This window comes from Myotis nattereri (genome assembly GCF_964212035.1).
Source record: "Myotis nattereri genome assembly, chromosome: X".
NCBI lineage: Eukaryota > Metazoa > Chordata > Mammalia > Chiroptera > Vespertilionidae > Myotis > Myotis nattereri.
In genome coordinates, this window is record NC_138078.1 from 146,769,764 (window position 1) to 146,796,851 (window position 27,088).

General features: G+C 41.4%; 1 protein-coding gene across 1 annotated transcript in view; it reads left to right on the top strand.

The window, feature by feature from the left end:
* The window catches only part of SHROOM4 (shroom family member 4), a gene marked incomplete at its 3' end in the record, with an annotated part of 210,624 nt that overhangs the window by 163,868 nt on the left and 19,668 nt on the right, over positions 1–27,088 (top strand). Inside the window, exons 3-5 of the mRNA XM_081081157.1 lie at positions 1,782–1,916; positions 4,226–6,701; positions 12,874–12,935. Coding sequence (XP_080937283.1) covers positions 1,782–1,916; positions 4,226–6,701; positions 12,874–12,935 — 2,673 coding nt within the window. The remainder of the gene's footprint in view (positions 1–1,781; positions 1,917–4,225; positions 6,702–12,873; positions 12,936–27,088) is intronic.

Genomic DNA, 27,088 nt, shown 5'->3' on the forward strand with positions numbered 1-27,088 from the left:
AGCCTTCAGCCTCCCTGCTGTGCACTCTGAAATCCATAACAGAACAATGTGGTTAAATGTGGGAGCCTCACCTGGCTTTCATCCCTATAAATCTTAGTCACTGCTGCTGACCTGTGTGACTCTGGTTCCTGACCTTTGACAAACAGCTTCCCCTGCCCTTCCTTTTACACCTCCTTGTCTGTGTTTGGCATGTTACCACTCAACCCATGCTTTTCCCAGCAAGGCCATTCTCCTCAGAATTATATTTTTAGGCCTTAGCCCTCTAGAGCCTTGCACTGCTTGGATTTTCTGTGTTTCCGCTGAATTATCCCACTGTGTAACAAGCGTCTGAAAACAGGGGCCCTTACCTTAGTCAACTCTAAACCCTTAGTATCTAGTATGGTTCTGTGGAAGAGAATTATAGACCAAGTAAATAAGCTATCATTCATTTACCTCTCGGTCATCTACTAACTTACCACCTGTTTCTCCTCCCCTGTCATTCATCTCTATCATCTAGTTCTCTCAACTATGTATTTCTCTATAATCATTCTCATGATTTTCTCCTTTCTGTCATTTGTTTTTCTTTGTATTATCTTTCCCTCTTATCTCTATCATCTACCTGGCCCTTCCAATTCCTTCCTTCCTTCCTTCCTTCCTTCCTTCCTTCCTTCCTTCCTTCCTTCCTTTCTTCCTTCCTTTCTTCCTTCCTTCCTTCCTGCCCTCCCTCCCTCCCTCCCTCCCTCCCTCCCTCCCTTCGTTCCTCTCTCCCTCTCCTTATCCTCCCCCTCCTCCCTTTGTCCCTCTCTCATTCTCTCTCTCATCAATCTTTATCTTCTGGCACTACCCATGCCCCACGTGTGCTCTTCTCCGTACTATTCTTATCCACATCCAAGTGTGGAATTTATTCATATGAAATATATCAGAGGACAGGGATTGGTCCTTTTTAAGTCAATGAGTTCAGGAGTTATTGCTTCAGCTTCCAGCACCAGACAGTCCCTGTGGTTGCATCCAGAGCCTTGGCCTCAGACCTGTTTCTCTTATTCACCCCTAACCTGCTGAGCAGAAATCTCCTGTCAGCCTAGCATGCACCTTTCACCACATTATTCTATTTTGCCTGGCAGGAGTTGGGGCTCCTTTGCACCATTTTTCTACATTCTCAGGTATCTCACCTCTTATCCTTCACTCTCTCAAGGCCTTTAACCACTCTTTATTTGAATAACTCTGTCTTGTTCACTAATCTATAACTCTCAAGGGCAAAGACTATATTTGATTCATGTCTGTGTCACCAGAGCTATAAACAGATGGTATTCAGTAAACATACAACAAATTCTTATCAAATGAATAAGCAAAGGTTGGAGAATTTGAAGCCCAGTGTTGTTCTAACTTCTCAATCACTGGCTTATTCCTTTCTTAGAGAAAATTGGGAAGATTGGCCAGATTGATTTTTTTCCTCAAAGACAACTTAGGGTAAAGTCACTGTTCATTGGTCGGCAACACTCATTTATTCCACAAATATTTACTGAGCATCTACTATGTGTTTGGCATCGCTATACATGCTTGGGATACACCTATGAACACAATAGCTGTGTGAAGCTAACATTTTGTTTCTCCAGGGATCACCCTTTGGGATGAAAGAGATTTGAGTACTAGGAGCTGAAGAGGGCCATTAATATTCCTATGCCAACTCCTTGCAAGATGTTGTACTTCATTTTAGGGAAAAAAGGGGTGGGGGCGGAAGCTGCTTGGGAAGTGATTTCAGCTCTGGTTCTCTAAGCTGACTTCCTGTCCCTTTCTTGCTGTAGGAGAAACGCCCCTGTCAGTAGGCCGCACTCATGGCATGTGGCCAAGCTGCTGGAGGGATGCCCTGAAGCGGCTACCACCATGCATGTCCCTTCTGAAGCCTTCAGCTTGTCCTGGCATTCCGGCTGCAACACAAGGTGAGTTTGGAACTCTCCTCTCAAGGTGGTCTGGAGGGTAGGTAATGTGATCACTCCTTCTTCTCTGATCTAGTACCTTTTGGATGTTATAGAGCCCAGAGTGCTATAATGGAAAATGCAGTGGGAGTCCAATCTGCATTCTAGTCCTAGTCTGCTGCTAATTCTGTAACTTTGGGTCAGTCCCATTCTTTCTGGAAAATGTTTCCTTGAAATACTTAACTCACTTGGCTTTTGAGACACATTTCCCTGCTTTTCATATGTTTCACCGGCTGCTCCCTTGCAGTCTCTTTCCATGGTTCTTCCTCACCTCTTCTTAGTGGAGGAGGACTCCAGGGCTCAGTTCTGCTCCTCTTCCCTGTTTACCATGACTCGCTGGCAATCTCATCCAGTGTTCATCAGCTCTGTCACTGAGCCAAAAACCTTCAGAATGTGATCTCCCTGAATAATAGGGTCTACCTGCAGTGAGTATCTCTCAATGCAGAGAGTGTGGTATAGTCTGTTGTTGAAACAACTTCCCATAAGAGGTAGACAACTATTTCAGCAAGCTCGGAGCCAGTAAAGCTGCTGGCCTTAGCTGCCTTTTCCCTCCCACAACAAGATCGTCCAAGAAGGGATTTCTGTTGAAGAGGTTCAGGGAAGCTCAAGGTTGAGTTGGCTCCCACTCAGTGACTTTACTTGGCATTGGAAGCCATAGGCTTAGTGCAGAGCCAGAGGCAATTTTGTTCTAAAAGAATACACAGAAACACATTTTGAGCTTTGTTCCTGTTGGAGTGGGGGTGTGGTTGTTTTGAGCAGGAAGGGTGGTGGGGTGGGTAGCAGGTCACCTTGCCAACAAGGAATTAAAAGATTCTAGCCCAGAGGTCAAGGGAACAGAGTGGTTAAGGGGCAGTGCAGGGAACAAGAATTATGGGAGACTGATCTGAAAGTCTCATGAGCTCCTGCCACTACTCAGCTCTGGCTTTTTGAACTGTGGCCTTTCTGAGAGCAGCCTGCAACCTTTGTGGTTCTAGTCATAGGAGTTACTGGCATGACTTGGCTCAATTTGGCTTTGTGTGTGGGAAATCATATTTAAAATTCAAGACTGTGTCTGACCCTAGTCCCTTTACTTGGTCTCCCCAGTTTGCCTTTATCATGGAGAATTAGGGCGGCATCATGGTCAGGGGCGACTATACTATCAATATTAGTAGTAAAGAGGATGCTGATAACAATAGTCATGGAAATAGCAATCAAGAGAGCAGCCGCTACCATGTATTGAACTTTTGCTAGGTGCCCAGGCTGTGACAAGAGCTTTACATTTGCTATATAATTTTACTCACAAAGCAACCTACTGATTCAGATATTACTATAGTCCCATTTAACAGATGGTATAAGTAGAAGAGCTAAGACAATTGACTTACAAAGGCCTGGGTTCCAATTCTAGCTCTGCTTCTTTAGTAGCTTTGTGAGGCTGTCAGTTTACTTGACCTCTTGAGGCTTCAGTTTCCTTAATTGTAAAATGCAGATATTTCTTGCCTTAAGTTTGAAATGTGACACTCTAAAGTGCCTGGCACATCGTAGGTCCTTGGTAAATGGCCAGGATTACTATTGTCAAGAAGAAAACAGAGATGTCTCAATTCCAGCCCTGTCTGGGCCACATGCTAGAACTGAGTGATCTTCTGAAAAATAACCTCCTAAAAAATCACTTCCTTTGCAGGGCTTGCTTTATACCAGTGGTTCTCAAAGGTGTGGTCCCTGGACCAACAACACCAGTATTATCTGGCAACTTGTTAGAAGCAAAAATTCTCAGGATTTATCCAGACCTAAAACTTTGGGGATGAGGTCCAGTAACCTGTGTTTTGACATTCCCTCCTCGTGATTCTGATGCATGCTCAAATTTGAGAGCCACTGATTTTCAAAATGGGCTTTCTGAAATTGAATCAGACCTTTAAGGCCCCTCTCTAATGTTAATAATCTATGATTGTATCTCCTGGCAGAGAGCCCCATGCTGACTCCCTGGGAACAGTGACAGGTCAGAAGCAATTCTAGATTCACTGACATCAAGCAGAACATAACCCCCAATGGAGACCTCACATTTTTAGTCTTTGGGATCTTGCCCCATCCTTCTTCCATATGCTGGCTTCTCTCCCATTTTATCACATCACTGTAGTACCCCAGTGTCCATCTCTTTCCCTTACTTCCTTTCTTGCTGTATCTCACTTTCATTGGTGGCATAGGTGCCTCTGGGTTGTCTTGCCTTCTTCCATGGCAGGTCTGGCCACAGTGGGAAAAGGATTTGGTAATTTGGCTAACTAATGCCCTGTGTCTTACAGTGACGTGTGTGTGCAGTGGTGTCCACTCTCCCGGCACTGCAGCACTGAGAAAAGCAGCTCCATTGGCAGCATGGAGAGCCTGGAACAACCAGGCCAAGCCACCTATGAGGGTCACCTCTTGCCTATTGACCAGAACATGTACCCTAATCAGCGTGACTCAGCCTACAGCTCCTTCTCGGCCAGCTCAAATGCCTCTGACTGTGCCCTTCCCCTTAGGCCAGAGGAACCAGCCTCTACAGACTGCATCATGCAAGGCCCAGCGTTAACTAAGACCCCTAATAGCAGACCTAATGTGGCTGAGTCCTCAGGAGGTAGTCGGCGCACCAATGGGGGCCAGCTGACTTCCAGCTCCCAGATGTCATCCCGCCCACAGGAGGTTCACCACTCAGGGCCTGCCAAGGCCGCCAAGGGCCCACCACAACCTCCAGTGAGGCGAGACAGTCTTCAGGCCTCTAGAGCCCAGCTCCTTAATGGAGAGCAGCGCAGGGCTTCTGAGCCTATGGATTCTTTGCAACAGAAGGAGAAACCAAGCCTAGATACTGAGCTATGCCCAAGGAACCCTCACAGGTTCTGCTGCCTCAGTGGACAAGACCAAGTGACAAACGAGGGCCATCAGAATTGTGAGCTCAGCCAACCTCCTGAATCCAATCAACAGGGCTCTGAGCACTTACTGATGGAGGCCTCAAGCAAAGCTGTTGGATTTCAAAAATCATATGATTCCAGCCCACCCAGCAAGGCTTCAGCAGAGATAGCTAAGAGTTCTTCTTTTGGCAGCCCTCCACACCTCACAGGACCCACAGGCCATCGCCATAGTGCCCCTGAACAGCTGCTTGCATCCCACTTGCAGCATATGCACCTTGATACTAGGGGTAGGCAGGGGATGGAGCTCCCAACTGGACAGGATGGGCATGAGTGGACTCTGTCCCCATTGCATAGCAGCCATACAGGAAATAAAAGTCCATGTCCCCCTATAGGAGGAACTCAGGACCAGCCCAGCAAAGAGAGAAAGACCAGGCCAGTGGATGATAGGCCTATGGGTTCGGGGCACCAGAGGTCAAGCAGCTCCCCTCATGAAGAAGCTGATGGACATCCTCCAGAAAGACGTTTTCAGGATCCAAACAGAGTAAACAGAGCAGGCAATGAATTGCCCAGCCAGCAGCCCTCTGCCTCTGGATCTCTTGTTCAACAAACCAGGGACTGTTCTTCAACCACTAAAGTAGCTGGCACCACAGAGGCAACTGAAGAAGGGGACAATGAGCCCAAGGAGTGTAGCCGGGTGGGTGGTAGGCGAAATGGAGGGACCCGGGGACGCTCAATCCAAAACCGACGCAAGAGTGAGCGTTTTGCTACCAACCTGCGGAATGAAATTCAGAGGAGGAAGGCCCAGCTCCATAAAAGCAAGAGTCCCTTATCACAGCTGTGTGACACTAAGGAGCAAGTGGAAGAGGCCGAGGAGCCCCTAGAAAGTCCTCTACTTCCTGCCTCTAATTCACCTTTGCTACCTTCATATAAAAAACCACCTAGCCCCAGAGATAAGCTCTTTAACAAGAACATGATGCTTAGGGCTAGGTCTTCAGAGTGCCTTAGCCAAGCCCCTGAGAGCCATGAATCTAGGATAGGCTTGGAGGGCCGAATGAGCCCTAGCCAGAGGCCTGGCCAGTCCTCTTTGGGTCTGAACACCTGGTGGAAAGCATCTGATTCATCCTCTTCAGACTCTGAGAAAACAAGTGTCCACCGTGGAGTCTGTGGAGGTCATTGGAGATGGTCTCCAGAGCACAACCTGCAGCCGCATGTGGCACTAGCCACAGAAAGCTCTTCCAGCCCAGGAGATAACAAGGAATTGAAGGCTTCTACTGCCCAAGCTGGGGAGGAAGCCATCCTCTTGCCCTTTGCAGACAGAAGAAAGTTCTTTGAAGAGAATAGCAAATCCCTATCTACATCTCATTTGCCAGGTTTAACCACTCATAGTAATAAAACTTTTACCCAGAGACCAAAACCTATAGACCAAAATTTCCAGCCAAAGAGCTCCAGCTATAGGGAATTGAGGCGCCATCCCATGGACCAATCATATCATCCCACAGACCAACAATATCATGCCACAGACCAATCATATCATTTCATGTCATCCCTTCAGTCAGAAACTCCTACTTACTCAGAATGTTTTGCAAGCAAAGGACTAGAACAATCCATGTGTTGTAAGCCACTGCACTGTGGTGATTTTGATTACCACAGGACCTGCTCTTACTCCTGCAGTGTCCAGGGAGCTGTAGTACATGACCCTTGCATTTATTGTTCTGGAGAGATCTGCCCGGCTTTGCGAAAGAGAAATATGATGCCAAACTGCTACAACTGTCGGTGCCACCACCACCAATGCATTCGGTGTTCGGCTTGCTATCATAATCCCCAGCACAGTACCCTCGAGGACAGCAGCTTGGCACCTGGCAACGCTTGGAAACCCAGGAAGCCAACAGTGCAGGTGAGGACTTGGTACTTGCATGGGTGAGCTTCACTATTCTCTTTCTAAGGAGAAAGCAAGGTGAATCATTTGAAAACAATTATAATTTCTTAAAACGATATAGTCTTGGCTCCACCATATGGTAGTTTACTAACCTTGGGCATGACACTCAGCTATCAAAATTGCAATTACCTCATCTTTAGAGTTAGAATAAAATAACTTTTGCTTCATGAAATGGACCAAACTTGGATTTATACCCTGGCTGTATAATTGGTATTTGAGTGACCTTAAGCAAGTCATTCAACCACCAAAATTGGCAGTTATGTGATTTTTAAAGGGACAAATGAATTTTTATCTCATAAAATGCCAAGTACTAAATAAAGTCTTATTACCTCATCACCAAAGTGGAGTTTCCTAATGGCTGCCTCATAAATCAGTTGTGAGGATCAAATGAGATTGTGTATATAGAGTGTCAGAACAGTACTTGATACAAAACAGCATGTATTCCATTTCCTGCTTTAAAACTATTTGGAGCTCCAAAATGTGCAAATGATCCCCCAGGCTTTGCTTTTAGGGATCTGACCTGTCTGGTTTTCTAAAGGATAAATCCTTCCCCCTCTTCTCCAATTTCTTTCTCTGTCAGAGACCCAGGTTTAGACTGGCTGTTGCTATACCTGGTTATGACCTATCGCCCTAACATAAGCTACCACCATCTCCCAAGGTATTTCTGGGAGGATCCCCTAAGTCTTTACCAGCTCACTGCCAGATTCCTTCTCTGTGGCTTTCTTAGTGCCACCTTTTTGGCTGATGCATTCAAACCAGAAGTTAGTTCCTGTGTTGAACTGTTGTTGCATAGGCAAGTGCTTCTGAATGACTTGGTTATGAAATTGCTCAATACATATTCTTTGAATAAAGGAACCTTAGATGTGAAAGAAGCCTTACACAGAAGAATATATACGCTGTTATTCCTTTTATATAAAGTACTAAAACAGCTATTCTATGGAAAATAATTCAAAACAGTGGTTTCCTATGGGAGGTGGTACAGAGATTGACTGGGAAAAGGCATGAGGGAATTTTGTTGGATGACGATAATGTTCTATATCTTGATAAGAGTTTGAGTTACACAGGTGTATACATTCATAAGAACTCAACAAATGTACACTTAATATTTGTGCCCTTCACTAGAAGTAAATTTTCCCTTAAAATATTATAAACAAATATGGAACTTTATTTAATGGTATTTATGCTGAAGTTTTTGAAGTCTATTGGTTCTCTTACTTTAAAGTTTCCAGCATACAAATGTTGCACATATTTTGTTATATTTATCCCTAAGATTTTATGTTTTTGATGCTATTGTAAATAGTATTGTTTTCTTAATGTCAAGTTAAAATTCTTAGTTACTATTATATAGAAATACAATTCAATCTTATGTATTGGCCTTGTATCCTGTAAACTTTTCAAACTCACTTAGTGGTTTTAGTACTATGGTAAATTTTTAAACATTTTTCTACATAGATAGTCATATCACTGCAAGTGGAAATAATTTTAAATATGCCCACTGTGTATGTCTTTTCTAGGGGAGAGGGGGAACTTATTGCACTGTCTAGGACCTCCAGTACATGGTTTAATAGAGGTGGTGAGAGTAGATATTGCTGCTTTGTTTCCAGTCTTTCAGTGTTGTGATGTTAGCTATCAAGTTTTTTAAAATATGTTTTTATTGATTTTTAGATAGAGAGGAAGGGAGAGGGGTAGAGAAATAGAAACATCCATGAGATAGGAACATCATTGATGGGCTGTGTCCTGCAAGCCTCCTACTGGGGATCGAGCCTGCAACCTGGGCATGTACCCTGACCAGGAATCAAACCCTGACCTCCTAGTTCCTGGGTCAATGCTCAACCACTGAGGCACACTGGTGGGCCTAGCTGTAGGTTTTTGTAAATGTCCTTTATCAGGTTGAGGAAGTTCCTTTTTATTCCTAGTTTAATGAGAGCTTTTATCAGGAGTCTACTGATATGGTGAATTACATTGATTTTTGAAATAAGAAACAGCCTAGTATTACCCACTTGGTCAGGACATATTATTCACATTGTTACTAGATTTGATTTTTTCATAGTTTAAGAATTTTTTAATTAAAATTTTTAATGTTGACATTATTACAGGAGCTCCCCTCCTCCCCTCTTTGCCCACTTCCACCCTCTCCTGTCTCCCCCTTCCTTGGCCTTCACCAAATTTTTGTCTGTGTCCATGGGGTATGTATATTTGTTCTTTAGCTATTTCATTCACCTTCTTTATTCAGTTATCTCTGCACCCTTCTCCCCTTGGGCACAGGCCAGTCTGTTCCATGTATTCAGGCTTCTGATTCCATTTTGTTCGTTTGTTTATTTTGTTCATTGGAGTCCACGTATTAGTGAGATTATATGACATTTGTCTCTCTCTGACTGGCTTATTTCACTTAGCATAATACTCTCCAGGTCCCTCCATGCTGTTCCAAACGGTAAGACTTCCTTCTTTTTTACAGCTGCATAGTATTCCATTGTGTAAATGGGTTTTACATTACATTACATTACAATGTAATGGAATTTACATTACATTACATTACAATGTAATGGAATTTACATTACATTACATTACAATGTGGTACAATTGTGTAAATGTACCACAACTTTTTTTATCCACTCATCTACTGATAGGTGCTTGGGCTGTTTACATATTTTGACTATTGTAAATAATACTGCTACATGAGGATGCATATATTCTTTCTGATTGGTGTTTTGGGATGCTTCGGATATATTCCCAGAAGTGGGATCACTGGGTCAAAGGCAGGATTTTTGTGTTTATGTTTATCAAAGATTATAGTCTGTAGTAATCTTATAATGTCATTGTCTGGTTTTTATGCCAGGTGCTGGCCTTACCAAATGAGCTAGGAGGCATACCTTCCTCTTCCATGTTCAGGAAGAGTTTGTATAGAATTGGCATTATTTCTTCCTTAAATGTTAGGTAAAATTCATTATCAAAGCCTTCTGGATCTGGAGTTTTCTTTGTGGAAAGGTTTTTAAACTACAAATTCAATGTCTTTAATAGGGTCATTAGGTTGTCTGTTTCTTTTTATATGAGTTTTGGTAGTTTGTCTTTCAAGGAATTTGTCTATTTCATTTAAGCTTTTAATTTTATGGAGATAAAGTTGTTTGTAAGAATTTGAAATACATAAAGAATTTAAGATAGGATGGTGGATAGATAGAAGAGTGAATAGAGAAATTTGTGATAAGGCAAATATGGTAAAATATTAATTGTAGAATCTAGGTGGTAGATACATGTGTGTTAATTGTAAACTTGTTCAACTGTCTGTATGCTTGAAAATATCCATAATAACATATTGAAAAAAGGAGAGGAAATATAAAATAATGGTTTAGGGGCACTGATGCTAGAATCAGACTGCCAAGGTTCAAATTTCTAAGTTTTCCAATTTTAAAAATGGAGGTAATAATAGTACCTACTTCACAAGTTGGTTTTGAGGGTTAAATGATGTAGCTTGTGTATGGCACTTGGAACAGTAACTGCCAGATAGTAATCATAAGTGTGAGTTATTATTTTTTAAAATAAAGGGAGAGATTGGCTTAGCTTGAGAAACTGTTTGCTAAAAGAAGAACCTGCAAATAGACAATAGAGAAAGGGGACTGAAGTTGGAGGGTGGCAGGGGGTTAAGAAGATGATAGCTACAGAAATGTCAGCCCAGGGTCAATAACTCTGTAAAGGAAGGAGGTGAAATTTGCAGGTTGTATCTATTGGCAGCAGCAATGCAGGCCTCCTTTTGCACTCTGAGGGAGGGACACATTGAGTTCCTAATGCTTGTTAGACTAGCTAAACAGGTCTGCTTATACACTAGCCTTTCAGACATGTGTATAACCATCTAAGAGCCACTTCATGCTCATTTTTACCCCAGCCACCTGAACACACCCTGCCCCCAGACATGAGTAAGCTTATAGCATGGATTAGAATACCCCAGCTCACACGACTAAGGTAGTTGTGATGGTGGCTGTGTGAAGTAGGGCTGATGTCCTCCTTATGGCCCCTGGAAGATGTTCAAAAGGTAATTGGCTCCTGTTTTGTGCTGTTAAGGGAACTAAAATCAGTACACACATCCCTCATACTTCATGCCAGTTAGTTTTCCATCTATTCTCAGGTTATTTCATTTAACAATTGTATGAGATAAGTTATAATAGGATCCCATTTTACAGCTGAGGAAACTGAGGCTCAGAGGGATCACACATCTAGCAAGTGGCAAAGTCAGGATCTGAACAATTATAACTAACATTTGAGTGTCTACTGTGCACCAGGTATGGCTTTAGGCACTTTACATGTATCAACTCATGCAGTCCTCAAAGTAATCAAGAAATAGGTAATGTTATTATCACAATCACACCATTAAATAACTGGGGGAAATGATATTTTTAAAAGTTGTGTATTTTGCCTGAGGTCACATAGCTAGTAAAGGGCAAGTGTGGGACTTGAATCCATATAGTTTAGCTTCAGGGCCAAATTCCTAATTGAATTACACTGTTTCTCCATAGGCTGATTGCAAAGCCCAGGCTCTCTCCAGTATGGCAGGACACCTTCTAGTAATATATCTTCCATTGGAGCAGCAAGTCCTCACCACAGTCAATTCCCATCTGCACCAAGCCATGGGGTGACTACCTCTTTAGTTCAAAGGATGTGGGCAATTTATAGCAACCTAAGTGGCTCAGGAAAAAAAGTAAATCTATGAGGGAGGTTGGGAGTTGGGACAGGACTTTGTTTGGTTTGGCCACTGCTATTTACTGAGCACTTCCCATAGGGCCAGACAGGGCATGGACAGGAAATCCTGGCTCCCACTGTGGCTGAGCAAGTAATATGTCTTTGAGGGCAGGGACATCTCACAAGGGTGTCAAGGCAGAGTCTGAAATCTAACAAGTGGTTAGAGCTGCTCTACCATGAGACGCTCCAGGCAGGGACTGCTCTGATCCTGTAAAAGCTGAGTAACCTCATCCTCTCCATGGCACTCAACATCCAGGGTTTCCTATTTGCTGAGCACTGTGCTAGGCGTTATCTATGCAGATCCCACTTTATTACCACTACTGGGAACCCAGCAAGGCTAGATAGCATAGTCCTTGTTTGCCAGAGGGGAATCTGAGGTTTAGGGAAGTGACATAGTTCCTCTCAAATAGCACAATTATTAAGTATCTTAGCCAGTATGACTGACACCAGATGTCTTAGTCCAAAAAGGGAGCAATTTTTTGTTTTACTGGGTCAAAGGTAATAAAACTTGGAATGGGACCAATAATAGCATTAGAGAAAAAGGGAATTTGGAACATCACTGAGGTTTAGGAATACCTGTGCATTCCTATTGGGCTAAGGTCTGGGTTGCTAGATAGAAGGTACTGAAAGCAAAACCAGGGAGAATGTCAAAGGCAAATTTGTATTAGGTTTGGAGCTAGAATAGGAAGGAAGGGACATTTTTACAAATGGCACACATGGAGAAGGGACAGAGTTGTTTTGGCAAAGCCCTTAAGGAAAAAAAAAATACACAGGGTAAAGAATGTACTCCTGTAATGTGGGGAACATGGCACCCAGCATTCAGGCTCCCCAGAGGTAAGCCCACCTCATCCCCTGCCAGTGGATCTGGGAGGAGGAAGGGCCCTTGCAGTGCGCTGGAATGCATGATCTCCCTCTGCCTCACTCTGGGAAAGGGTTGCAGCAGCAAGAGCTAATTTAGGCCTCAAAGCCCCCTCAAGGGTCAGGGCTTCCGAGAAGATGCTTTCTATGTTGGTAGAGTAAAAAGGAGAGAGCAGGTTCACCAGGCAGAACAAACAAAAATACCTCCTTTACAAGAGCCAGAGCAAACAGCAAACATGCTAAACTGGTTTTAAACGTGGTTTGGGAGGGGAGTGAAGAAAGAGAGGGAAACACTGAGTTTCTAGACTACACTGTCAAGATCCCTAAGTGCTCTCTTGGTCTCTGCATGCCCCCAGCAGCTCAGCAGGCCTCCTTATAGAAAGGCAGCCCTCCAGGTACATATTTCTCTACCTGCATGGGAGAGTAGAAGGAACCATCCGGGGGACCTGGCCAGGGACAGGTTTCTGAACTCTTCACATTTTTGAGGCCATCTAGATACCTGACTGCTCAGAGCTCCCTAACTTATCAGAATTTTGCTTTGCAGGAATTTCCTGGGGACAAATGGAAACCAGTAACAGGAAACAGGAAGACCAGCCAGTCAGGGAGGTAAGTGGCTGCTCAGGGTGTTGGGGTGAGTTGCTACCTCTGAGTTTTCTATAGAAATGGTAAGGTCTTCTATTTGCTCAGTTTTCTTTGAGGAACCTGGTTTGGAGTTTACTAAGATGTCATCCAGCCTGGCCCCAGGCAGCTGGGCTACAGACCAAACTGATTGCTAGAACATTTTGTAATACACAGTGGTCAGGCAGGATTGTGGAACATTGTGCCCATCGTCTTAAGGACCTGAGGCAGGCCTTCTCAGGCACAAGGACATATGGGACCAGACTGTGCTGAAATACATGAGAAGGCATAAATTATGCCTACCCCTCCAATGGTCATCAGGCAGTTGGAGGGGGTGGAGAGGAGGTAAGACTGTCTTGCTACTGCTGTGCCTTTGTCTCAGAGTTGTTGGAGGTACTTGTTTCTTGGGTTCTGCCACCTTTATTTTTATAGGGCTTGTTGAGAACTTAAGGTCTGCCCATTAAAAGTCCAAGGGCAGCCCGGCCAGAATGGCTCAGTGGTTGAGTGTCGACCTATGAACCTGGAGATCCTGGTTTAATTCCCGGTCAGGGCACATGCCCAGGTTGCACGCTCAATCCCCAGTGTGGGGCATGCAGGAGGCAGTTGATCAATGATTCTATCTCATCATTGATGTTTCTATCTTTCTCTTCTCCCTTCCTCTCTGAAATAAATATATACATATTTTAAAAGTCCAAGGGCAGATCATGCTAACAATAGATTAAAATTCCTGAAAGAAGGAGCATTTTTACAAATGGCATTTATGGATTGGGCTAGGGGAAAAAGAGTTGTTTGGGCAAAGTCCTTAAGGGGGAAAATGCCCAAAATGGAGAGTGTGCTCCCATACTGTGGGAACGTGGCACCAAGCACTCACCTTCCCCAGAGATGAGCCCACCAGTCATAGGTGACCATAAGGAGTAGCAGTTACCTTCTCGGTGTTGCTCTACATCAGCCTGGCTGGAACCTCTCTTTTGTGAAATTCCTTGATATACTCTTTCAGTCAGTTCTTCTCCAGGCCTAATTGTACAAGAAGCTCCTAAATTATAGTGATTCTTTAACTCAAACTATAAGAATCGCCCTAACCGGTTTGGCTCAGTGGCTAGAGCGTCAGCCTGCGGACTCAAGGGTCCCTGGTTCGATTCCAGTCAAGGGCATGTACCTTGGTTGCAGGCACATCCCCAGTTAGGGGGTGTGCAGGAAGCAGCTGATCGATGTTTCTCTCTATCAATGTTTCTAACTCTCTATCCCTCTCCCTTCCTCTCTGTAAAAAATCAATAAAATATATTAAAAAATAAAATAGAAGGCTGTATTTTTTAAAAAATTAAAAAAAAGAATGAAGGTGGCATAGGGAAGAAGGCTGTCAGCCTTGCCTCTGAAGGGGCACTTAGGGAGAGTACACCAAAGGAGAGGACTAGAATCTGGGTCTCCTGACCACTGGGGTTCTTTGTGTGTGTGTTTGGGGGGGAGGGCGTTCCTACATTATCCCCTGTGATTTGTTGGTATAGTCAGGAATAATTTTTGCTTTCTTTTGATTCTAAAGTCTGGGTAACCTATCAGTTTTCTGGTTGGCAATGGAAAAATGAAAGAACCCAACATTTATTGATTGTCTACTAAGTATTAATCACTGGTCTGGATGTTTTTACACCCATGATTTCATTAATTCTCCACAACAGTTCATTTTTTACTATAGATGAGGTCCAGAGAGGTTTCATAACATAGCTGAGGTCATGCACCTAGTATAAGTGATAGAAACAGATTCAGACCCAAGTTTGGCCCCTAAGTTCATGCATTTTCCATCATAACTGCTTCAATTGAGATCCCTAAAGAACCCTTCAAATTGATCACTCAGCATCATGCCTCTGGAGTCTGACCTGGATAGGGATGCTATGGGATTCTATGACTGGTCTTTTTTTAAAAATATATTTTATTGATTTTCTTTTACAGAGAGGAAGGGAGAGGGATAGAGAGTTAGAAACATCGATGAGAGAGAAACACCAATCAGCTGCCTCCTGTACACATCTTACTGAGGATGTGCCCGCAACCAAGGTACATGCCCTTGACCGGAATCGAACCTGTGACCTTTCAGTCCGCAGGCCGACACTCTATCCACTAAGCCAAACTGGTTAGGGCATCTATGACTGGTCTTGATTCCTCACTGTGAACTGGGTTGTACCATGTCCTTTGAGAACTTGTTTCTAGTCTCTAGTGGGTCTGCAGAGTTTCCCATATTAGGCTGAAAACTGAGAGAGGAGACCATGCCTTAGTCATAGATTTTCTCTCTATGACTAGCACAGAGAAGTTGCTGAGTGGTATTGTCATTTGCTTGCCAAATGAAGAAACAGAGCCTTTACCACTGAACAGGTAAAATGACACAAAAATAATGTTAACTAAAATTACTTGAGCACAGTTCTCTACTTGAGCATCATTCAAAGAATTTATTTATCACTGTAACCTTAAGGGATAGACACTGTTAATCTCCCCATTTGCCAGAGAGAAGAAACTGACGCCCACACAGATAAATTCACTTGCCTAAAGCTTCACAAATAGTAAGCTGACTAGATCCAGACAGTCTTACTTCAGAGACACTCCACAGTAAGACTTCACTTAACATCACCAGTTGGTTCTTGGAAACTGCAAATTTAAGTGAAACAATGCAATGAAACCAATTTTACCATAGGCTAATTGATATAAACAAGAATTAAATACCTATGGCATTTTTTGGTCACAAAATCATCACCAAATTTATCAATAAAGACCCAAAACACTTCTAATATTCACCATTGAAATAAATGTGAGCTATACATACATTTAAAAAATATTAATAAAAAGTAACTTCTTTTCCAACCTACCTATTTCAGTTCAGGGTCACAGGTGGCCAGAGTTGATCTTGGCAGCTCAGGGAGCAAGGTGGGAAGCCACCCTGGACAGGACACCTTTCCACTGTAGGACCACTCACACACAGAGACTCACACTCACTCAGACGGGGACAAGGTAGACATGCTAATTCACCTCACATATCCATCTTTAGGATGTGGGAGGAAACTGGAGTCCCCGAAGAAAATCTACACAGATATAGGAAGAACATGTGAACTCCACACAGATAGTGGCCCTAGCTGGGAATCATTTCTTTTTCTAATCAACTTTATAACTTCATAACAAGATGCCATTGAACAAAGTGATGTTACTCAGGGACCTGCTGTACTACCCTACAGTGCTTCTCCAAAAATGGTTCTCTTACCAATCAGCCAATGAAGTAAGAAGACTATTTAAAATGTAGTGTAGGTAATGCCTTTTTCTACACAAGCAGGGAAATATTAAAGAGCAGCAAGAAGCATAAAGCCTGCCCACCCACAGCTTGAGCAAGAAAGACTAACCCACACAGAGTTAAGTAGCAGTAATAATGAAGTACCATTTGCAAAACAACCCACATACCACCAGCTAAGATACACATGTTATGTTTTATTGTCCCCAAAACTCTGTCAGGTAGGTAATTATTTTAGCTAGGGTGATGGTTCTCAAACTTGAGTATGCATTAGAAACACCCAAAAAGCTTGTTAAAATAGAGATAGGCAAATCTCACCTCCAGCGAGTGTGATTCAGTAGGTGTGCAATGGGGCTCGGAATTTGCATTTCTGACAAGCTCCCCAGGTGATGCTGATGCAGTTGGCCCTGGAATCACACTTTGAGAACATTGACTCAGAAAAAATCTGAGGTTCAGACATACTGGTACTGAATAATTTACTGAATGTCTCACAGGTACTAAAGGGACAAGCTAAGTGTTGCTTACTCAGGCGAGTTGCTATAAGATGAAGTGTCAAACACATGTTTAAACAAGAAACGCCTGGGACACTGTAGGGACAACACATGATAAGTATTATTGTGCCTTGAGTTTATTGGACAATAAGAACACTGAAGGTTGGGACCTACAGGAGGAAAGGATCAGCAGAGAGACTAAGCAGGGTGTGTGGGAGGAATAAGCTCCATTGGTTAAGGGTTCTGTCCTTGGAGTCAGTTGGCCTGGGTTCAAATTTAGTATCTTCCATTCTCTAGCTGTGTTAGGGTGGCTTAGGAACTCTCTCTCTCTCTCTCTCTCTCTCTCTCTCTCTCTCTCTCTCTCTCTCTCTCTCTCCTCTTCCCCTCCTCCCTGCCCCATCAGTTTCCTTATTTATAATATGGGGTAAAAGTAGCTATCTCATGTGATTATTATGAAGATTAATACATGAGTTAATATATGTAAAGCATTTAGAATGCAACTTGGCACCATAAACCCCCATTAAATGTTAGTTGTGATAATGAGGTGTAGGAAGAGGAAAGGGAAGAAGAGCAGCAGCAGTAACAGTACAGAAAAAAAGAGCAAATAGCAAAGTATTGGGCAAGGAGAGGTAGGCCTTAAAAACTAGATAGGATCACAAACATTGAAACAATTGAAGGTTACAGAACAGGTAAATGACATGGTAAATGTAGCTAGCACTTTAGACAACTTGGCAGCATTTACAGCCTAGATGGGTTGAAGAGAGACCAATTATGGGCAGTGATCCAGGCATGAAAGAGTGTGGCCCTGCACTGGGAAGGAGGGGTGATGTAGAAGGGATAGATAAATGTGTGTGATATTTAGGAGAAAATGTTGGTTTATTGTGAAAAACAATGTTATAAGAAATTAAAACCAGAAGAAAAAGTAGCTTTAGTGCTACCACCTTAACACCCTAATTGTTTTCATTTTTATGCCAGCCTTTATCTACAGGTATAGAGGGGTTTTTTTTGGCATGATTAAATAACTATGTAGATGTGATTTTGTGTGTCCTGCTTTGTTTTTCCCCACTAAGTGAGCAATTTTTCATTTTGCTGTACAGGCTTCTTCAAATGGTATAAATTTTAATGGCTGCATAATATTTCACTAGATTAATGTGCTCTAATTTCCTTAATCATTCTCAAATTGTTGGATAATTAGATTTTTTCCAATTTATTGCTATTATAAAGTAATGCTGCAGAAAAAATTTGTGTAGCTATAACCTTTTTCTCATTTTGAATTATCTCATTAAAAACAGTTATCCAGAGTTGGGATTACTAGTTGAAGGAAAATGAACATTCTTATTATTTTTGATAGATTTCACCAAACTACTTTGCTAGGCGGTGGTTTACACTGCTGTTAGCAATTTATAAGTATGCCAGTTGCCCAAAATCTTGCCATCATGGAAAATTTTCTTTATTTAAGATATATTTTTATTGATTTCATAGAGGAAGGGAGAAGAAGAGAGAGATAGAAACATCAATGATGAGAGAGAATCATTGATCGGCTGCTTCCTACATGCCCCATACTGGGGATCGAGCCTGCAACCCGGTCATATGCCCTGACAGGGAATCGAACTGGGATCTCCAGGTTCATAGGTCGACACTCAAGCACTGAGCCATGCCACCTGGATGGAAAATTTTCTTTTTCTAATGTAATAGGTGTAAATTATACCTATTATAATTTTAATTTACTTACTTTGATTATTTTAGTTTGAAAATTTTTCATGTGTTTACTTGATATTTGCATTTTTTCTCATGTGTTCTGTTCAGATTATTTGCTCACAAATATGTGACACCTTTTCAGAGAAAAGTAGAGCAAACTTGGTGATTGGAATTTTGGAAAGAAAGGAGATAAGTCAAAAATCACTCCAAATCCTGATGACTTGGAGAAAGTTACTAACATAGCTGGGGCAGGTGAGAAGGGGAGCTGGTTTGGTGGAGATGATAAGTTTGAATTGGGATATGTTGAATTTGAAGTTATAGATGGAGACAAATGGATTCTTTGAAGGATGCTTGTGGATTACCCATCAGGGGGTAGGATGAGAAAGAAGAACCAGCAAACAAAACTGAACAGGCAAGCAGCTGGAGTGGTAGAAGGAGAAGTATGCCAGAGCACTATCACCGAGGATAAGGAGAGCACTGCTACTGGCTTTGACAGTTTGGAATCACAAGTGACCTTCAAATTAGCAAACTTAGAAAATAGATGACATGATAGTCTATAAGGGAGATGCCTGGAGGAGAAGTGCACACAGCTTTACATATCATAAATTCATCTGTTTTAAGTATATGATTCAATAAGTTTTAGTAAATTTACAATGTGGTGCAGTCATCACCACAATCCAATTTAAAAAGATCCCCTGTGCCCATTTGCAGTTATTCCTCATTCCCACCTTCAATTTCAAGCAATCACTAATCTATTTTCTGTCTCTATGGATTTATACTGGACATTTCATATAAATGGAATCATACAATATGTGGGCTTTTGGGTCTGGCTTCTTTCAGTTATCATTCTTTAGCAGTTCATCATGTTGTAGCATGTATCAGTATTTCATTCCTTCTTGCCAAATAATATTCTACTGTATGGATATACCACATTTTATTCATTCATCCATTAGTAAACATTTGGGCTCTTTCCACTTTTTAACTGTTGTGAATAATGCTGCTATGACCATTTATATACAGATTTCTGTGTGGACATATGTTTTCAGTTCTCTTGGGAATATAATTAGGAGTGGGATTTCTGAACCATATGGCAGTTCTACTGACTTTCTGATGAACTGCCTGTTTTCCAATGCATCCATACCATTTTACATTTCTTCCAGCAATGTAGAAGGGTTTCTGTTTCTTTTCATTAATTTGAATACAGTGATTGTGTGTTAGTGTTACTGTGTGATTTGAAAAATACTTTAAAAAAAGAATGTTTCAAAAAAACATTTAAACATCTATATATATAAAAAGCCAAGATGCAAAGTGTCCCCTCAGGTGTTCAACTGGAAGACCAGGAGTTTGATTGCTCACTATGACGTGCGCTGACCACCAGGGGGCGGCACGGAATGAAGTAAGAACCCCAGCTGGCAAGGAAGGAAGGCCCTGGCCAGCAGCTGGAAGGCCCTGATCGGCCCTGATCACCAGCTAGGTCTAGGGACCCTACCTGTGTACAAATTTCGTGCACTGGGCCTCTAGTCCTATATAATAAAAGGCTAATATGCAAATTATCCCCTCAACAGGGAGGTTGACCAGAAGTTCAACCGGGAGTTCCACCAGGGGCAGGCCAGCTGGCCAACTGCCTGTGGCCCTTCCCCTTGGCCAGACCCACCCCTGATCGGGGTCAGGGCGGGGCTGGCCCACCAACTGCCCGCAGCCCCTCCCCCTGGCCAGCCTGGTCCAATTGGCCCAAATGGGGTGGGCCTGTTAGACCCCACTTTTGCACAAATTTGTGCACCAGGCCTCTAGTGTTTTTATAAAAGGAGTTAGCTAGGGGTAGGTAGGAGTAAATTGGATGATAGATGAGGGGGCAATAGGGTTTAAGGTAGTGATTCTCAAAATGTGGCCCTAGGACCAGCAACCTAAGTGTCACCTAAGAACTGGTTAGAAATGCAAATTTGCATGCCTCTTTCTAATCAGAAACTGGGATATGGCCCTGTGATCTGTGTTTTAACAAGCCTTCCAGGCAATTGGGATTTGATAAGCTAACTATGAGAACCATTGGTTTAAATGAAGGTTTGGTCAGGATTTGGGAGACTGGTTTTAGCTTAAGAATAGAAAGGAGAGGTCAGTGGAAAGGAAAGGAAAGGAATATTGATACTGAAGATGGAGGAGGCAGATTCACAGTTTATAAACTGAGGGAAGATGAGAAGGCCTAGGAAAGTTCAAGGGCAGAGATGACATTTAAGAGGTAAAATCCTGATGGAGTTTCTACTCCTTCACACTACATATACACATTTTGACATTTCTTATGTCATTTCTGTCACAACAGGAAGGATGGGTGTAGGTGGGAAAATTAAATGTATATTCTAAAGCCACCCTCTTTTCCTGGAAGCCTACAACAAATTTTAATTCCATGTAGTTACATTCTTGGCTGTCCCCCTCTACTGTTATTTGTTTTGTGTGCAGAGAATTCAAACACATTTTAAAATTAGCAGGAGGGAAAAAAATTAGTGAGTAGATCTGCTGGGATAAATAGCCACATAAGTGTGATGTATTTAAAACTCAAAAGAAAGTATTTTATGGATTATCTATTTTTGTTTCTGTACCTATGATTGCCTCCTGTGGTCCTATCCATTTTGAACAAACCTTTAGAATATGTAGGATGTTCTTATGAACATGGCCACAGTTAATCCTCACAACAATCCATGTGCTTGTGTGGTTAAGCATTATTGTTCCCATTTGACTGAGGATGGAAGGGAGCTGAGACTCAGGAAAAGTATTATACTATTATTAATAACAATAACAAAAATATAATAGTTAACATTTATTCACAGAAATTATTTCATTATTATTTATCATTACCCTGTGAGATAGTTACCATTTATTAACTCACTTTAAAGATGAGGAAACTTACAGATAAAGTCACTTGGCCAAGGTCAAATAGGCATCTGACCCCAGAACCCATTACTTCTGAGATTATATAGCAAGAACATAACAAAACTTACCCAGGTTTTTGAATTCTTAGCCTAGATCTGACTCTCTTCCTTCCCTTTGTCATACCACATCATGAGCAGAGTGTGGAATATCCAGTACACATTTCCTATGTGCTGATTGAATGAAAGAAAATTAATAATTTAGAGTTGAATTTCATTTCATAGGAAGAGTAAATTTTTTAGAAAGACTTTGCCACCTAAGAAGAATGCAACCTTCAGGAGTATGGAAGGATTTGTCAAAAGCATGACAAAGTGAATTTAAATTCTTGCGTATTAAATTAATCCTGGGCACACAGAACTTATTCAAGGAAAATTATAAAACTCAATGAAAGAAATAAAGATATGAATGAGTGCATAACTATACTCTGCTTCAGTTTGGAAAAACTATAGTAATGATTGAAATACTCCCTGAGTGAATACATATATAGATATAATGCACTACCAATTAGAGTCATTATGGGATACTTTATAGAACTTGTCAAATTGATAGTGAAATTTATCTGGAAGAATAAGTGGGCAAGCATACCAAATAATACATTTATTTAAAAAGGTAATGATAGCAGATTTACCCTATCAGATTTTAAAGCTGGTCATAAAGTGACAATTATCAAAACCATATGATAGTGGGTTGAAAAAAAGTCAATGAAATTAAAAAAAGAGAGATTCTAGGAACAGATTCAAGCTATACTAAGAATATAGAGCACAATGGAAGCAACCCTGAACTAGAGAAAGCAATCACTCTTTCTTTTAAAAAGATGTTGGGAATCCTAGGTATCAGTGCAGAGAATAATTAGATCAATATTTCATACAATACTTTGTAATAAATTCTAGAAAGCAGACAAGTAGAATCGCATATTTATTTCAGCTATGAATGGAAGGTAAATTAGTGTCTGTTTTAAATGGAGGATGTCAGAGACAAGATGGATGGTTTCAAATATATAAAAGTTAGGGGGAAAACTTTGTACAAAAATGTAATAAAAAGCTAAACAACAGAATGAGGAAATTGTCTGGGGTCAGTATCACTGATAACAGTTGACTGTCCAAAAAATATAAAGAATGGATACAGATATTGAAGGTCTGCTTGTAGATTCAGCTTCATAAAAGGGTGAGGAAAATGAATAGGCAATTTACACATGAAGAAATAAAGGCAGTAAAATCACTGCATGGAAAAGTACACCCTCTCTACCATTTAAAGAAAAGCAAATAAAAACAGCTTCAAGGTATCACAACCTGCTTATTAAATTATAAACAATAAATAGAAATTAATAAATGATAAATAGAAATTACAAAGCCCTTTATTGGCAAGATGTGAGAAAACAGTATATGGTTCTGGGAGTAGTATAGATTAGTTAAGTTTCCTAGAGGGCAATCTAGAAATATGTGACAAGAGTTACAAAACTGCTCATACTCTTTGACCCAGCATACCCCCAAGGAAGTAACCCAAAAAGGAAAAGTAATTTTTTTAAAGATTATAATAAATTATAATAAATGTATTATAGTAGTGCTATTTATAATCACGGAAAAGATTGACCTATTTAATATATCATCATGGTGGACTAGAAAATAGCCATTAACAGTGGCAAGTATACAAATACTGGGTCATGTACAAAAATGGGTATTTGTAATCTCATTAACCAAAAAGGCTAAATCCTAAATCACATGTTGAATCTGATACTAGCCTTACACAAAGAAAATTAGAAAGGCATCTAGTAAAATGTAAATAGCTGGAGTTGAATGCACATGGTGTTCTCTGAATACATGTCAAGTTGCTGGAATTTATAATAAAAAAAGAAAATCGGAGGAAGAGACAACCCACAATGATTTGATTTAGTCCTGGGAAGTTCAACATCAAGGGCTTTGGAAAAATCCCCATACCAATAACAGTGTTACTTACTATACATGCTTGACCTCACTATTAGCTAGAATTTGGTTTGCTAGAATTCTCCATCAACCATTACTTTTGCTTATCTAAATCTGTGAAAACCTTGACATTTCTAAGGGGGTATATCATCAGATCTTTGTGAGTGAATCTCCAAATTTGTCATCACCACTACAACATAGAACCCAGTAACCACTACCACTGCCAATAAACATTGTGTGGCTCAGACACATCACTTTCTTAAGACCTTTCCATTGCTTTTCACTTCCATCACCAACAATAGTTTGCATTTCAGTGCCATTATTAACAAAGAAGCACATTTTCTCTTTACCATGGTTACTTCACATATCTACTTTGACAACAAATAGAGACCCATCAAGCCACATTGAAATGGGACTGCTAAGCAGTTGACTAGGCTTCCTCCTTTGCTAGGTGACTTGCCCTACAAACCAGTATGTGATACTTTGCAAAGTCAAATTCATACCCTTTGCACGTTGAGCAATTACTACATTTCATGGATCTTTAGGGTTACTCCAAAAACATTAAAACCTCAAATGTTTAACATATGCCTGCCAAAGCACTACTCTATAATAATAATTGTCATTCATAATTCATAATGGCCAGGATGCCTTATAAACCATCTGAGACAGAATTATGTTCTTTATAATGTTTGTATTAAGTCCATTCATTATATTCTTGATCTTTGAAATTCAGTACATTAATGATTTGTATACAAGAGGATTCAAACAGAAAAAACTTGCGAAACTTGCTTTCCCCCTATCACCACCTCCTCCCCCTGTACCAGGTCTGTCTATTGTTTAACCATGGTGGGGCACCAAATTTCTTTAAATAGTATCAGGATTCCCAGAGCTTTTTGGAACTTCAGTAGGCCCATTATTTTATTTTGTAAATCTTTATCTCACTTGTCCCATGTTTTTAAATGACTTTATACCTCTTAAGATACCCTGGTGAGTTGGCAACCTGATAGATAATGACTGATTACAGCAGTCAATCTCAAAGTGTGATCCTGGACCCACAATTCCATCATCACCTGGGAAATGGTTAGAAATGAAAATTCTCCACTTCATCCCACACCTGCTAAATAAAAAATTTGGGGGGTTGGACCCAGCAACCTGTGTTTTAATAAGCCCTCCAGGTGATTCTAAAGCATGCTTAAGTTTCAGAACCATTGGATATTAGAGAAAAGAGGCTTAATAATCATGGCCAGCCTGATACTCAGCTAAATTGTTCTTGTGGATATCAAACCTTCTTGGCCCCTTGGCAATGTGTTATGTTCTCCTAAGATGTCTACTATTAAATCTCTTAAGAAGGTGATGAGAACATTGGAGAGGCAGTATTCGTGCTGGCCGAAGAATGGGCATTGGAGTCTGATGGACCTTAGTTGTAACTTCTCCTGGCCACTTACTCTCTTTGTTTTCCCTCAGTTATTTAACCTTTCTGAGCCTCATTTCTTACACGAGAAAGAGAATACCTAAATCAGAAGATTGTCTCAAAGATTGAATGATGTCAAGTCTGTCAAGTGTGCAGCCCTGCATCTTACATATGACAGAATTGCAGTAAACAGGAATTATTATTATCATCCCTTATCACCATGGGTATGACACTACGTAACGTCCAGGGACTAATGGCAAGACCTTCTTGGAAATTCCAAGTTGAGGTCATTGGGGAGAGGAAGCTAAGCTTCTCCCAGGACAGCACATATAAAACAAGGACTTATCTGATCTCTTCAGAGGACACTGCATCAGCCTCCTAGGTGCTATTGAAACCTCAAGGGGATCCTTGCTACTTGCATTTTTTTTCTTTTGCCAGGCTAATTGTTCCTTACTTGAAGTTCTGTGAAGCTATTGGCAGAGAAGGGTGGTAACAACAAACTCTGAGCCCTTGCTCCCTCCCCATACAGCCTCCTTGTGTCTCACTTCCTGGATCTTGCAAATATTTCCTTCAGCAATAACCCAAGAGTGGCTGTTTCTCTTGGAGCAGTCTTATCTTTTGGCTGCTAAGGAAAGGGAAAGGGGAGAGGGGCTGGACCTGTGCACTCTTACTGCTGAGATCCTGGAATGCCCAGCTATTGTGGGGAATTTAAAAAGAACATTTCCAAATAAGAAACTTCAAAAAAAAAAACTAAGGAGGAGCTTTTTCAGTATTTGCAAATATTGGTTTTCATTTTCAATTAGTATTAGGCAAAAAAAAAAAATAACATAAGGGGAAAATCTATTCATTAGAAGATAGGTAACCTGTGCCAAGAAGAAAAGAGAAGAACAGCCCAGGACTTGGCAGGCAATTTATTTTTGTTTTTGTGATGTAGTCTCCTTGCTGGTGTCAACACCATACTGAGCCTTCATGCTTTCTCCCCTTTCTTCAGCAAGGAACTAAAGTCTTCATGGACACTTGGGGATGAATGTAGTGCAAGTACTCTTTGCCCCTCCCCAGGAGTCCTTGCTTCAACGAGATTGCCCCATGGAGGAAAATAAGGCAAGTGTCAGTCTGGGCACTACTGCTTCTTATTAGTTGGGAAAATGATATATCCTTTCTAAGCTTCAGGATCCTCTTCTACAAACTGGCAATAATGGAACCTATTCCAAGGGGTTGCTGTAAAGATTAATAGAAATGCATACATGGAAGTGCCTAAAATAGTGCCAAACACATAGTAAGAAGTAAGAAACTATAGTTCTTTTCCCTTAATAAAGCTCCTTGTCCTCCACATCAGGGAAGAATCCTCCACTTGGTCCCAAAATGGAGTTGTAGATTTCTGTGTACATAGGAGCCTTGAGCCCTTTGAAAATATACCTCTTGCCCTGGCTGGTTTTGCTCAGTGGATAGAGCGTCGGCCTCTCGACTGAGAGGTCCCAGGTTCGATTCCAGTCAAGGGCATGCACCTTGGTTGCGGGCACGTCCCCAGTGGGGGGTGTGCATGGGGCAGCTGATCGGTGTTTCTCTCTCATTGATGTTTCTAACTCTCTATCCCTCTCCCTTCCTCTCTGTGAAAAATCAATAAAATACATTAAAAAAAGAGAAAATAGTACCTCTGGGGGCCAATATCATCAGCTTGAACCTGACACACTTCAATAGAAGCCTTCTGTTCACCAGTTTGCTTCAGCTATTAGTGCCAGGAAGGCAAGGGCTATGTTGGTTTTATTCCCCTTGCACAGTGTAATATTCAATGAGAGCTTGGAATGACTTGTATACACATTGGCTCAGCTGACCATATTGAAGGCTGTTCTTCCCCTTTCTGGTATCCTATGTACTCTGTTCCACTGATATAAGTGACTCTGCAAGGCTCAGGCTGGCCCTAAATAAGTTGTGTAAATGGTAGGGCAGTGCTTTTAAAATCAGAATTGATGTGGAGAATAATAACTTCCAGATTGCCTTGCTAGAGCCCAGTGCCTTCAGATAGGGCCACAGTACCATGAATTGGTGTACCAAATGTTCCTAGAAGGCATGCTCTTTTCTTCCAGCTGATTCTGTAGTTGGCTAACCAGGGGTAAATTCTGTAAGACTGAGAGTGATTAGTACCTAAATAAGACGACTTAGAATACGTAGTCCTTTTGATCTTATCTCTGTTCTTAAACTTGTCTTTTATTATCTTTCCTTTTTAATAGATAGGATAAGTGAGTAAATGAGACCAGGGTTAAAATCCTTGGTTAGCTAGGGCTTCCTGGCTAGGCAGCCATGTGGCTGAGATGAGACCCAAGGTTTTCTGATCTCTTGGCTATTAAACAGGTCTGAACATTAACCATAGGGGGTACAGTCCAGCTCCCTTGATGGGAACAAGGACTAAGGCTAAAGCATACAGCAGTGAAGGCTGTACACTGAAC